The sequence below is a fragment of the Pagrus major genome, chromosome 23 (genome assembly GCF_040436345.1).
Source record: "Pagrus major chromosome 23, Pma_NU_1.0".
In the NCBI taxonomy this organism is placed as follows: Eukaryota; Metazoa; Chordata; class Actinopteri; order Spariformes; family Sparidae; genus Pagrus; species Pagrus major.
Genome location: NC_133237.1, coordinates 24,441,380 through 24,454,701, shown reverse-complemented (window position 1 = coordinate 24,454,701; position 13,322 = coordinate 24,441,380). Strand labels below are relative to the sequence as shown.

The window sequence follows — 13,322 nt, the reverse complement described above, 5'->3', positions numbered from 1 at the left end:
TCTGCGCGGGACCCAAGGGGAAGAAGGGCCCCAGTGACATTCCATAGCTGGTGCCAAAACGGCTAAATGGCAACGATTTCCCTGGAGTGCATGTACGCTGCGGTTTCAGTTTCACCCTTCTGTGTTGTTCCAGGTACAGGTTACAAGTAAACAGCTCGACTGGAAACAACAAGTCTCACTCGACTGTGATTAGAAGGAAGGAAGGTGTTCTCAGGGTTTCTGCAGGTTTCAACATGTTAAATTACTTTTTATAACTATTCCACACCCAGAACACCTCATAAATAAACCCTAACCTGCTGACCACAGTTGCAGGAGTTAACGTTGATAGCGTAGAGTGGATCACGCTGGTGACGCTCCCGTTGTTGTCTGGTGGATTTTTACAGCAGCTTTTTGTTCGTCTTTGCACCCTCATCTGAGCTTAATCGTGCAGCAGGGTTTAAAATGAGCCACGAGCCAGATGTTGGTGAACGTGCACTTAAAAGTAACATTAACAGAAACTATTTTAACTTGTTAGTTAACTTCTAGAGGATTTGAGGAAGACATTTGAAGATTTTTAAAGGTCTGAAATTGAGATGATATGATTTCAGACTTTTTAAGATGTTTAAACGCCAAAACTTAACAAAAAACTCGGACGTCCTTGACAAAATGATGTCTCTTTGTCTCTTTTATACCTGGGTGAACCCTCAGCAGTGCAGCCTTTCTTGCATATAAACAAAATAGAGGAGGGAAAACAACACGAGGTAACAGACGCCATTACACATTTTATTTTACGGCACTTTTATACTTGAAAAACATCCAAGAGTCCGTTCATCAGCCTCATACAAATACTGTAGTCTACAGTTACATCCTACCTCCTAAAATTAAAGCTTTACACAGACGTGATTTTGTTTTAACGTTGTAGTAATAATAATAAAACAGTGGAAATAACTGTCGTTTTCATCCATTTATTATCACGTAAAACTGTCAAGATTGTGATTCATTTCATGTATTGTTTTATGACGGTTAGACACACAGAGCAGTAAAGCTTCAGTAAGGTCCAGTCTTAATTCTTACAGTCTGATGTGCACGGACATGATGTGCAGCTAGTTTTTGCAGCCACGGGTCATCAGGAAGCCTGGCCGGGATTCTGTGGATCAAAGAGAGTGATCGGAGTTAACAAGGAGATAAAACAGAAAAAGTCTGCTGTTTGTTTCTGCCTACATCAAGCCTCACTCGTCAGTTAGTTACCTTGGCAATGACCTGCGGTTTGGGGACTCCCAACCAATCACAGAGCTGGTTCCTGTGGGTCCGCACTGTGGCGAGGTCCTCCTCCCTGAAACGGACACCGAGCACGACAACATGTCACATACAAATCAAAAGCATTTAACAATAAGACGAGATACTGTCGACTCAGACCACTCACCAGTTAGTGTCACTCAGCACGGTCATGACATCATCCAACACTTCTGGGTCTATGACATCATCGTAGGTCAGCATCATCTCGTACATCTGGCCGGCCGTCGTCTTCCTGATCTGCAGATGTCAGAGAGGAACACTTTATTTTGTTGTTACGCAAAACAATGTAAGAAAACACACAAGGTGACAACACAACACTAACATGCTGATGTTAAAGGTCTCAGATTGTAGAAAGCCACATTTTCCATTTTGTACCATAAACCAGGATGTGCAGAATGAGCCTTTATATCTACAGGAGTCCTCTTCTCTTCCTCAGAGTCCAACATGTTTCTACAGTAGCCTAGAGCGGACAAACCAAACACCGGCTCTGGAGAGGTTTGAGTTTTAAGCGGCCACTACAGGGGACGTTGAGACAAGGGGTATTCAGCTGTTTGCAATCTGGATCCTCACCACTAGATGCCGATAAATCCTACACACTGGACCTTCAAAGACCGGTGAGGTGTTCCTGTCTTGTGAACTTACCACAGGGAAGTGGTGGCAGAGCAGCATCAGCAGCTGGGACAACACTTTCTTCCTCACCTCCCCCTGAAACTGGACCAGCCCACAGAAGCTGGAAAACAGACAGCAGACAGTCAACATGGATGGTTTTCTCTGCCTTTCAGTATATAATGTGTACGTTTGTCAATGAGATGGAGACTTACACAGCAGTGCAGGCACGCAGCTTAGAAATATCTTTGGTCTTCTTGAACTCTTTGCAGAGATTCAAAAGTTCCACACAGAACTGATGACTTAGAAAAACAAAGACAGAACAACTTCAGCGCTCACAGACATCAGGCACAGTGTTTTTTATTTTAAACAAAGCCGTCAAAGCACTCACTTCTCTTGTGTGGTGAAGATTTCAAAGCAGCCGTTAGCGAGCATCTGATTGAGCATCTTAAGGAAAGGGATGGACACCCTGGATGAAAAGAAAACATTGTCACTTAAGAGACGATATACTGTATAATACTACTACAAGTATAATACCACTAGTCTGTCAAAATGAGCACATTTTGATGAATTGTGGAGTAAGTATTTAAGCTGTTCTTCCTTGACAAACAAGTTGTAGACGAGGCAGACACATCATGGAAAAGGGTCTGAAGTAATAAATCTAGGTCAACGTTGTATCTGTCATACCTGTCATTGCGGAGGTTGTCTCTGAAGATGATCAACAACGTGTCTCCAAACTGTGTCATAGCAGCACGGTCCTCCTGGATCCCCCTCAGGTAGTCAAACAACGACTGGGAGGAAAACTGCACCTGGATGGATGATGAAGATTGATTCTCTTTAGTGACAATGAACTGAATATCTTTGGTTTGGTGAGGAAACGACACTTGAGGACGTCGTCTTGAAACTGGGATTAACATTTTTCAACTAGACAACTAACAGATTCATTGAGAAAATAATCAACAAACTAATGACAACGAAAATATTTGTCAGCTGACTTTCATGATATCATGAATGGTTCATTCATCAGCCTTTTAGATGTGTTTTGGTTTCAACCAGGTGTTTCTTCAGGTCAGACATGTTGCCAACTTTGCATTTCCCGTCAGAAACATTGCAAAAGTGTTGCCCTGACTCACTGTGACTTGTTACAGACGTGACGTAGTCCCGCTATCTCCCCATCTCTCTAAACTCTAAAGATGTCCTCTCAGCTAACAAAACTTGGCCCCATGTCGATTTAACATGAATCAGTACTCTGTAGTAACAACATGATTTTGTTTCCTTAATCCATCACTGTCTTAAAGAGATACAACACGAGGATATTAGCTGCAGAGAAACAGAGATTTGCTTTAATAAAGACCTGTCTTGTGAGCCTGAGGGGGCCTCGGAAAGAAAAACAGTGACATTGATGATCTCAACAGCCGGCAGGAAAGAAAGTGTCAAACCTTGACAGTTGCGACATAGCAACAAAATATGAGATGGATAAACACAGTTACAAGGAAACACTGTCAGCGTTTTGTGCAAGTTCCTCTTCTACACTTCTACAGATTATTTCAAGCATTTAAAAAGTCATATTATCAAATAAATACTGTGAAACGTGTTCTGCTGGTATTAAGGTCAGTTTTTTAAAGCTTCTGTACTTTTAATACAATGAAATGCAGACTTTGTACTGCTTTAAACATGTGGTATTGAAAAAGTATCCTTCTGTCTCAGTCTCGGGTCTTTTGTTTTGCCTTATGATCTCTCTACATCAAACTGGCTTCCAAGGCGATTCCTGGAAAGTCAGTGGACGCTCCGTCTCTCTCTGGCCTGTGTGAATATGTGCCTGTGGTGTGAGAATGGCAATCTTGGCTGGTGTAGCAATGCAGCATTGGCTCAGTTTCCTGCGTGCAACCCTGTACAAACATATCATTCGTTCTCGTCTCTGAGGATGTATCTGTGGCAAAATAAAAAGCTGGAGGAGGTAAAAGAAAAGAGCCAGATCGTCTCTGAGGGAACATGTTTACAGCCTCCATCGGCAGATGAGTTCAACTTCACTGACCTCACTGCTGCTATTACAGGCTTTAAACTTATTTTTCTTTTATTAGATCCACAAACAGTTCAAGTTAAAAATAATCGTTGCAAAATATTGTGGCCGGGAACTTTTTGAATGACTGGTTTTAACAGGTGATTGTCATTCAGGAGGAGACGGGAGGAATAGATCAACACCAGTTCACGGCCCCCGAGTGAAGGTGTGCAAAGGGGTCAGGAGTGGAAATGAGCAGAGAGTCAACTGATGGGAAATACAAGCTCGTCGGGACCATGAGGGACTCGTCACAACACTTCAAGCTCAGGTGGTTGCCAGAAGAAGAAAGAAAATAGAAAAGGTCCCGCAGCCTGATACCTGTGGTTCAAAGTATTGATTGAGAGCAAGGTGTTATCGAGAGAGTGAAGAGTTACAGTGCAGAGGACTGAGTAGACTACATTAGACACATGGCTCCCCCTGTTGGCCTGAACTCCTCCGGCCTACAGCTGACGTTGCCAAGTCATTAACTACAGCAGGATTAAAGATAAAAAGGAGCAGCACATGAACAACAGAAAATCAGGCTTTATTTTGTGATGAGAATTGTACACTTTCCCATTGAATACAAAAGCCAGATGTCAGTGGGTCTTACCCTTTTTTTGTCCAGTGTGAAAGGGTTATTATAGACACCTCTAAGAAACTAATATCGTAGGGTGAAGGAGGAGTTTTATGAAATACAGATGAGTGATGAATTAAACGATTAAACATAATTAAGCGTCTTAAAAAGGTGTGGCTCCAACAGGAGATGCCAGGACAACTAGTACAAGGTGTGGAAAGCTGCAGGAGGGATGGAAAACCTTTCTTTCACAACACATTTGGTGTTTGGATGATGGTGATTTAAAGTGTCCAAAAAACTGGCTGCTGCATGAGCCGGAGCAGATAAATAATAGTCAGTGACCCTCGTGTCCTGTTTGAAGTGCCTGTTTGTATGTTTCTTTAAACTTGTCACCCGTCTGCACATCATTCTGCTCTGATCTGACGTTTGACCTACTGTGGACTGGGTGATCCCTCCCACAGACACGGTGATGCCCAGCAGGGTGTGGCGCTGATACTGAGGCAGTCCCAGCAGCTGCGTGATGTACTGGAAAGCTTGAGATGGGGCGTTCCAGTTCAGACTGGTTGTGGTCTCCCTGTAAGACACAACAAACAAGTGGAGTCACAGATCAAGGGATATAACAAGTTGTTGCACTTCAAACATTCAGATTGTGTGTATATATGCCAAACTTAGTTAAAGGTCGGGTTGACTCACAAAGGAAAGATGTTCAACAGCTCCTCTCTGTGGGGGATGTGAGGTACTGCAGGCTCTGTGCTGTGGAGGAGACGCAGGAAGATGTTGCCAGCGTGAGCTCTGTAGCGGTCAATCTTCTCTGCTGCCTGCTGGGCCAAGCAGCACATCATACACTTCACCCTGCGTACAGAGGAGTAGGAAATAAAGACGAGAAGTGCTGCCATTTTATTCCACATAATCAGAAATACATGCAGGATGTCACCTCACTAATGTACCAACGATTCCAGCTTCTTAAATGTTAATATTTTCTGGTTTATTTCCTGCTCTACAGCAGTAAACTGAATATCTTTGACATTTGAGGATGTCATAAAACGTAAGGTTAGGAGCACTTCCTTGACTCCCAGAAAAAAGCTTGATGCCGAAATGTGTTGGAGTATGTTTAAAAGGTCTAACGTGACCATGATGTGACAAAAAAAGGCATTAAAATGGTTTCAAAGAGAGTGCTTTGGAGTTTTTCTTGTGAATTTTAGGTCTACATTTTAGGATCTTGGGCTTTGGTTAACACTAACTGATTAATTGAGGGAATAATCAACAGATTAATGGACACTGAAGAGAGAATTTTGACTTTTTCTTCTTAATAATGATCAAACAAAATCAATTATGAAGAGTAGACAACTAATTGATTAATCATTGCAGCCTTGACTCTTCTGGATATTAATTCTACCTTTATTTTTTTTTTTAGATATCAACAGGTGTCCGTCAACAGTACGAGTAAATATTGCGTAATTTTTTCGATCCTGCTCCCAAAACCAACATAATCCAAGTTGGGTTGACTTAGGCTCATGTACTGTGGCCACACCTTCAGACATTGAAGCGACACTTAAGATTACTCAAACAAATGAACAAAGAAGCCTGAGATGGGCTGACATGACATTTGTGGTCCCCTGCTGGTGACGTGACACTAGTTGTTTCTGTCTGTGTGGTGAGATTGATGACTCACAGGTCTGCTGAAAGGATCTCTGGAGCAACGCCGGCCGCCTGCAGAGTCACCTCCATCAGACTGGACATGGCGGCCTCTCTCACCCTGAGCACATGACGGAAAGAGGAAAGAGTTACGCTTGCAGATACAACCCCGATTTCAAAGAAGTCAGGACACTAGTCTAAAAACATAAATAAAGTGGAATGTGATCAGTTGCTAATCCTTTCTGGACACTTACTCATGCTTACTAATGCTTCTGCTGAATCTGATGGCAGCGTCACATTTCAAACAAGCTGTGACAGGAGCAACAAAAGACTGGTTTTACAAAGCGTCCCGACACATTTGGAATCCGGCTTGATTATGATCTCAACTCAAGTTCATCAAAAGAGTCGTTTATCACACGTCTGACAAATGTTGCACACATGCAACATGCACAAACATAAGCTGGCAAGAGGACAAACACCATCATTTGAACATTTTCTTTCAGCTTCACCGGATTTGACAGTTTTATAGTCAAATTAGCGTCATGGCTGCGGGGCACAATTTGTTTATTGCAGCGTTTTCACAAAATCCTGAAGTCACACGTCGGAACAGGTGCCCAGGGAACAGGTGGAACGCCCGATTACTGGCCTTTTAGGCAAAGACGAGTTTAAGTACATTTATGTCGCAACAGATGAAACGGAGAGATAAATCTGCCTCTGTGTGGGTGTGGACACAGAGAAAAGAAGAACGGGAGAGGTAAAGACTTGCAAACAAGAAGGAAATCAGATTTAAGAGAAAGAATGAAGGAAATATCTCTAAGACAGTGTGAGAGAAGCAGCCCATCCCATGTTGTGAGGGCAAGTGACAAGACTGGTGACATTCCTGGTGGTAAGCATGGCTCGAGGCTACTACTGAGACAGGCCCTTAAGTGGAGGGACAGAAAAACACCAGAGGCTTCAGGCAGTGGTGCATTCCTCATCCCTGAGGCAAATTAAAACAGCATGTGTGTGGAGCTGCAAGTGTTAACAAGGAAGTTCACTCACCAGGCTCCCACGTCCCCTCTGCTGTCCGTCGTGTAGTCGTTCATGCTGTCGAGCAGAACGCCGTACACCTCCGCTACGTTCTCCGAGCACAGGCTGGAGTCTGGGGAGCCCTGAGCGCTAACACCCGCCTTCACACACACCCTGATGGACGATGAAAAAGAGGTACAGATTTTAAAAAACAGGCCACCAGAGGACAAACAGTACGTGATGAAGTGGGGAAAAGTTTACATTTTGAGGGCAAAAACAAACGGATGGACACGTCCTGCAGGTCCTGCAGGTATAGTCAGGTAAATGTTTATTTTAGCATTACTGCACGGTTAAACTGGCAGACAGGCAGCACAAAGAAAAGATGAAGACCGATGGGCTCTCTTGACAAAAGCCTGAAGCAGAACAACTACATAAAATAAGAATATATCTTCATACTCACTGAGAAACTGCTCTGACTGCATCTCTTCTCGCTTCTGTGAAACTCCCCTCTTTCTGGCTGACGGCGCACATCTGCTGGAGGCCTTCAAGGATCTAACACAAACACAAACACACACACAAACCACTTAATAATTCTTGCCACTATCGAAATCATCTGCCTATTAATCAATTAATCTCTTAGTCTATAAAGAGTTAAAAAATTGCGAAGACTGCTCATCACATCATCGCCTGAAGAGGTTCTTTTGTTCATCCAACAGTCCAAAACAATTCCCTACATTTAAGGCGCTGGAACCAGCAAATGTTTGATATTTTGCTTTAAAACGTGCCTGAAACAATTAATCGATTATTAAAAATAGTTGACAACTAATGACTTGATCATTTCAGATTAACTCCAGACCTACAAACATTATAGAATCAGAAAGTTTTGCTGTTTGCTGTTTACAAATGCAAATTAGCTGCAAGCTAACTCTGGTGCAATTACTTGTAATTGTGCGCTGTCTCTAACACATCCTCCAAACACACCTGCTTCACTTTGCCATGAATCATGAACGAAGGCAGAGAGCCGAGGGCGAGGGCAGATCCACAACGCGTCAGCATCTGAGGACTCTTCAGACCTTCAATGTACTGAGACACCAGGGCCTCTACAGACAAACACACACACACCAAACCAGGCAGAGATTACTTTGACATTCAGACATACAGTACAACAAGTGTAGCAAGGGAATAATATTCAACCCACGCTGCATTTGTGAGTCAGCCTGGCCTGTCTCGGCCTGGTAGTACTCCTCACATAAGGCGGACAAGGCCGATACCACTGCAGCCTGCAGACGAAGGAGAAAGAGGACCAATGATTAAGAGCAGCATTTTATAAACAAATAGTTGGACACTATCATATTCATAAAGATAAACCAAGCTTACCATAATGCTATCCTTCAAACCGCTAGAAAAGAGATGAATAGTCTTTATGGTGTCATCAATCAGCTCCTGCCAGCCAGCTGAAACACAGACACACAACCATCAGAGACTCTCAGCGAAGATGCTGAATGAAATGAAATGCAAAACATTTAAAAAGGTGCATTTAAATTAACTTACTGATTACAGGATCGTCCTTAAAAGGCATTTTGGACAGGGACAGCTTTTCAATAAGGCTGCACACTGTAGAAAAAATTAAAACCATAATGAGAAGATAATATTGTCTGTTATGTCTTCTATTATGTTTCTTGCAACAAATCATGAAAGAGATTTCCCTAATTTGGACTCACTTGCCGGCCTCATCAGCTCTCCACCAAAACCCCTACAAAAAAGCATAATTTGGACAATAATTAGATTTTTTAACCATACTACTGATGAAAACCAATCAGATTGTTTCTGCCTACCTGTACTGTTTTCTGTCATGTAGCTGAAAGTGAGTCAACAAAAAAAACATCAGCGACAGAGAAAACTTTAACCACAGTTTATCCAAGTCGAGACAACATGTCCACCTGCCTTCTGATGGATGTTTTTTAATGCGTCCACACATTCGGAAGAAATGATTTCCACCACAGTCCTGTCGGACAAATACAAGAAGACAACAGTCAAAGGTTTTTACAGACGTGATTTTGCTTATCTCTCTTTATCAAATCCACACATCAGAAAATACTGTTAGCAGCCATGAAAAAAACATGACTTGCACCATGTTTTTAGGAATCAAATGTTCAATAATCAGGCTTTGAATGATGTAAAAACTAATCCCTCTATAAAAAACTTCAGAATATAATGTAGATGGGAATAAAACTTGAAAGATTAAGATCATGTAGGTGCTACTAGTGTGAAAAATGTTGAGGCTGTCTTATTAAATATTCACTAATCTGTATACATTTCCAGAATGTAGGTCAAAGAGTAGGTGTATATTTATGCAACAGGCCCCTGAACTAAAATACCTACATGAGTATTTTGGATGTTTTCTTTCCACTAGTCTGAGCGAACATGTCGTGTGGAAGCAAATATCCAAAATGTCAATCTACCTGTTGGTCTGCAGGCCCAGTTTGTACAGAGCGTGTGTGATCTCTGCACACGCCAGAATGGCGCCATGACGACTGTGGAGGTCAATACCCACCGCCACGGGCAACAACTGTGGCAGAACTGGAACCGACAAGGAAAAAAAGAGCATTTATCTTCTCATCTACAATAATTATAGGGTTCAAAATCATTTTCTAAAAGCCGTTTTTAGTCAGCAACTTTCGCTGTTGCCTGGAGAACAGGTACGGTGACATTTTTTTTACCTGTTGTCGCCATATAATCAGGTGCTTTAGGAGTCAGGTTGTGGAGTGCTTTAGTGGCGAGCTCTCGGATCACGCTGCAAACACATGAAGAAGAATAAAGTTTGGATCTACTACACCTTTAAATTTAGTGGCATTTCTGCAGGCAGAGCAACATAAGTTCTTACCCATCCCAGTGGTTTATCTTCATGGCTACCAAGTGATCTATCATGGCCTTGGTGTATTCTGTGAAGCCAGCTATGTAGACACTTAGAGAACAAAAAAAGGAAATCTTAAGCTGATAATATCAACAGAAAATGATTGGCAGCTTCACACAGGTTTCTCCAGAGATCAATCTCAGTCATCATTTTCTACATCTTTATTCTTTTTTCCTTGTTATGTGCAGCCAAGTCGTACCCTGAGGCGAGCACCTTTCTTCTTTTTCATTGCTTGAATGTTTGTTGTGTTAGCGGCGACACATTTCTGCCAGAGGTGACAAGTCCTGAGAGGGTTGGAGCTTTTCTATGCCGGCTTGGATGTAAATATTTAATTCCTTACGTGCCAGATGTTCGGAAAGGTGGCCGAAGTGAAAAACATGTTCTTCACAAGCTAACCATGTGTATGTTATTTGTTTGTGTACAGATTGTTTCATGGGGAGAAGTAATGCGACAGGGCGTCTTAACTGTATAGCCAAAAGTCAGTGGACGGCACTATTAATTGAGTTCAGGTGTGTCAGCCACACCAATGACTAACAGGTGCATAAAACCAGAGATGTCATAAGAGAAGAGACCAACCACTGAAAGCATTTCGAATAGAAAAGTCAGTAACACCAGAGATGGAGATGTTTGAGACGCATCCTGCTCCTTCCCGCCAAAAGCCAATTGTCTGCTTCCTAACAGGCAAACTGGGAAACATATCAAACAATCTTGTTGCTGCACTGATGTGAGCAAAGTTGAGACGTATGACAGTTTTAACTGATTCATTGTGGGAGCAGATGGACCTTGAGTAAGTAATGAATAGGAGGATATGATGCTAATGCACAGGATTACCAAAGAAGGTGGGATTACTCTTCAGGGATTGACCTCTCACATTTGTTCAAGTGCTCCGGTGGGGTGGGGCTGAAGCGTTTTTTTAAATCAAATTTGACTGATGATTTTATGCATGAAGTTTTTATGTCCCAGTTACCACTGAAAGTGAAGTCGTGGCTCTCTCCCCTTGCTTATAGATGTGGACATGGTGTTAGCACAAAGCCTTGAAATCTCCATCGACAAACATTAAAAATGTAGGGTGGGTTGTAAAGAGCTCAGTGAATTTAAACATGGCAGTGTCATAGGATGCCACAAGTCAGTGGCCCTACTAGATCGGCTTCAGTCGGCTGTAAGTGCTGTTACTGTGAAGAAGAAGCACCTAGGAGCAACAACAGCTCAGCCATGGGGCCCACGGGTGCTGAAGCATGTATCGCTTAAAAACCGTCCATCATCTGTTGCAATAGTCACTACAGAGCTCCAAACTGCCTGAGGAAGCAACATCAGCACATGAAAGCACGCACATTCATCTGGCTCCTAGCCAACACAAATGGCTGAAAGGGCACAAACTCCCACAGAAAAAACTCCTTGTGGAAAGCCTTCTCGCTATTATGGCCACAAAGAAGAGGTCCAACTCCATATTAACACCCTTGGTTTTAACAAAAGGACGTCCAACAAGCTCATATAGGTGTGATGTTCAAGCACCCACTGACTTTTGATCATACAGTTTTAGTGGCGGTGAATTTGCAGCCCCGTCCTTGGTTAGGCTTTTAAACTCATGCTAATATAAGCAATGCATATGTACAGCTGCATAACGTGGAATAAAATAAACACCAGGTTTTGCTTCAGGGCCACATTAATTCCAACATTTTGGGTACTTTTGTAATGATGTCGGCACACTTCACTCTTTTGTCCTAAGGGTATTTTTCTTATCTACCGGTGGGACGGCAGAAAGGGAATATAATATTCTGGACTTTGCTTTGTGCTTGAGTCATTTCTTACCACATGATCACAAGTGACAATAAAACTTAACTGAAATCTTTGCTGTGTCAAAGAGGAAGGAGGGGACACTATTTATTGCCACCTCACTTTATTGTTCAGGCTGCTGTAACAAGTCTTCCTTAGTGCAGCTTCACTGGAATAGTGTGTGACTAAGTCAATATGGCTGTAAAGGTCGTTAAGAACAGCTGATGTGTAGATTAAACAGTTTCTCACCTGATATTCAGATAGCAGTTGGTGAGATTCCCAACAGCAAAGTAGTCTGCTGCAGTTAAGATGTCAATACCATGAGGAAATGTCCCCTATTGAGGCACAAACAAGCAACAAAGAGACGTTTTCAGCACATTGTGTAAAAAGATTTTCAGAGAGATTTATTTCTTCGTAAGGGCTGTTGGCAAATGAAATGCTTTGCCGATGCCCTGGAGCCGTACTGGAAGGCTATCTCTTTGCTTCAAACGCTTTCACAAACAAGTTCGAGCAAGAGCTGATTATTTGGCAGCAAATAAACTTCAAATCACAGTGATTCTGTTAGTCATAATACACATGTAGGGAAAGCTGTGGTCACAAACCTGTCTGCCGACATTCTCCTGGAAGGCAGCCTGGGACAAAATGAGACAAAAATTAACTTCTCATGTAACTTGTCATGTAACTGGATATAACTTTATTAAGCAGTGGAAGGATGTTGACCAGAGAACTTACAGAAGCGGCTCTGCGGCAGTTGACATCTCTGTCAAACACGGTTGTGATCAGCAGAGCGCTGCACGGAGAAAGACAAAGTGTGGAGTATAAATGATCTGATAGAAGACAAGTTACAGTAACGCATTTTCACAGAATACATGAAAATCACAGTTTAATGTGTGGACAACTTGCGTCTCATTCCCGCAGTCTTCTCACACTTAAGCAGCACAGCTTACTAATAAATGCTGGTCAGGACGTGAGGCGACAAACATCAGAAGTTTTTATAGAAATACATTTAATGAATTATTTTGATGCCGAATTGACAAGAACGCTGTCAGCATATGATGTTTTTCATCTTGTGTTTCCAGAGCAATGCGTTTTTGCGGGCATGTGAGGAATTGTTAAAATGACATATTTCTTCAAGGGAGTTTGGTGTAAGATTTTACCAAGAGTGCAGTGAGATTCCGTCTTATTCAAATACTGTATGCATTTACTATTAAACATTTTGTCACCACCTCAAAAACATGATGTAACAGCTGAAGTACGACAAGGCTTTCTGACGTTCATCAGCTTTGTCAGTAGTCTGTGGTTTACGGTCGGTAATGGTTTTTGCTGATTACTGATCAGGCTCATTATCAGCTAATTGTCCTCAGTTTCTGCCAGCAGTCCGCAGGAAATGGTTCCCCTTTGTGTTTTCAACTACTTTCCCTAAACATGGGGTACTTGATGATGTTGTTAATGACTCCAGAAAACTCGAAAGCTCAGCATTCTTACCTTTTGTGACCATT

At 42.3% G+C, this 13,322-nt stretch overlaps 1 protein-coding gene across 1 annotated transcript in view; it reads right to left on the bottom strand.

Annotated features, from left to right (window-relative positions):
- Window positions 1-741: 741 nt before the first annotated feature.
- tbcd (tubulin folding cofactor D) overlaps window positions 742-13,322 on the bottom strand; it is a 28,845-nt gene continuing 16,264 nt past the window's right edge. The window contains exons 15-39 of the mRNA XM_073494671.1: window positions 12,556-12,613; window positions 12,426-12,455; window positions 12,073-12,158; window positions 10,021-10,101; window positions 9,857-9,930; window positions 9,599-9,716; window positions 9,081-9,141; window positions 8,972-8,994; window positions 8,858-8,889; window positions 8,688-8,750; window positions 8,514-8,590; window positions 8,335-8,416; window positions 8,118-8,236; window positions 7,597-7,688; window positions 7,170-7,310; window positions 6,166-6,249; window positions 5,187-5,345; window positions 4,929-5,067; window positions 2,569-2,690; window positions 2,273-2,350; window positions 2,097-2,183; window positions 1,918-2,005; window positions 1,403-1,512; window positions 1,228-1,312; window positions 742-1,126 (exon numbers count right to left, since the gene is read on the bottom strand). Of these exons, the coding sequence (XP_073350772.1) occupies window positions 1,106-1,126; window positions 1,228-1,312; window positions 1,403-1,512; window positions 1,918-2,005; window positions 2,097-2,183; window positions 2,273-2,350; window positions 2,569-2,690; window positions 4,929-5,067; window positions 5,187-5,345; window positions 6,166-6,249; window positions 7,170-7,310; window positions 7,597-7,688; window positions 8,118-8,236; window positions 8,335-8,416; window positions 8,514-8,590; window positions 8,688-8,750; window positions 8,858-8,889; window positions 8,972-8,994; window positions 9,081-9,141; window positions 9,599-9,716; window positions 9,857-9,930; window positions 10,021-10,101; window positions 12,073-12,158; window positions 12,426-12,455; window positions 12,556-12,613 (2,110 nt within the window). The 3' untranslated portion in view covers window positions 742-1,105. The remainder of the gene's footprint in view (window positions 1,127-1,227; window positions 1,313-1,402; window positions 1,513-1,917; window positions 2,006-2,096; window positions 2,184-2,272; window positions 2,351-2,568; window positions 2,691-4,928; window positions 5,068-5,186; window positions 5,346-6,165; window positions 6,250-7,169; window positions 7,311-7,596; window positions 7,689-8,117; window positions 8,237-8,334; window positions 8,417-8,513; window positions 8,591-8,687; window positions 8,751-8,857; window positions 8,890-8,971; window positions 8,995-9,080; window positions 9,142-9,598; window positions 9,717-9,856; window positions 9,931-10,020; window positions 10,102-12,072; window positions 12,159-12,425; window positions 12,456-12,555; window positions 12,614-13,322) is intronic.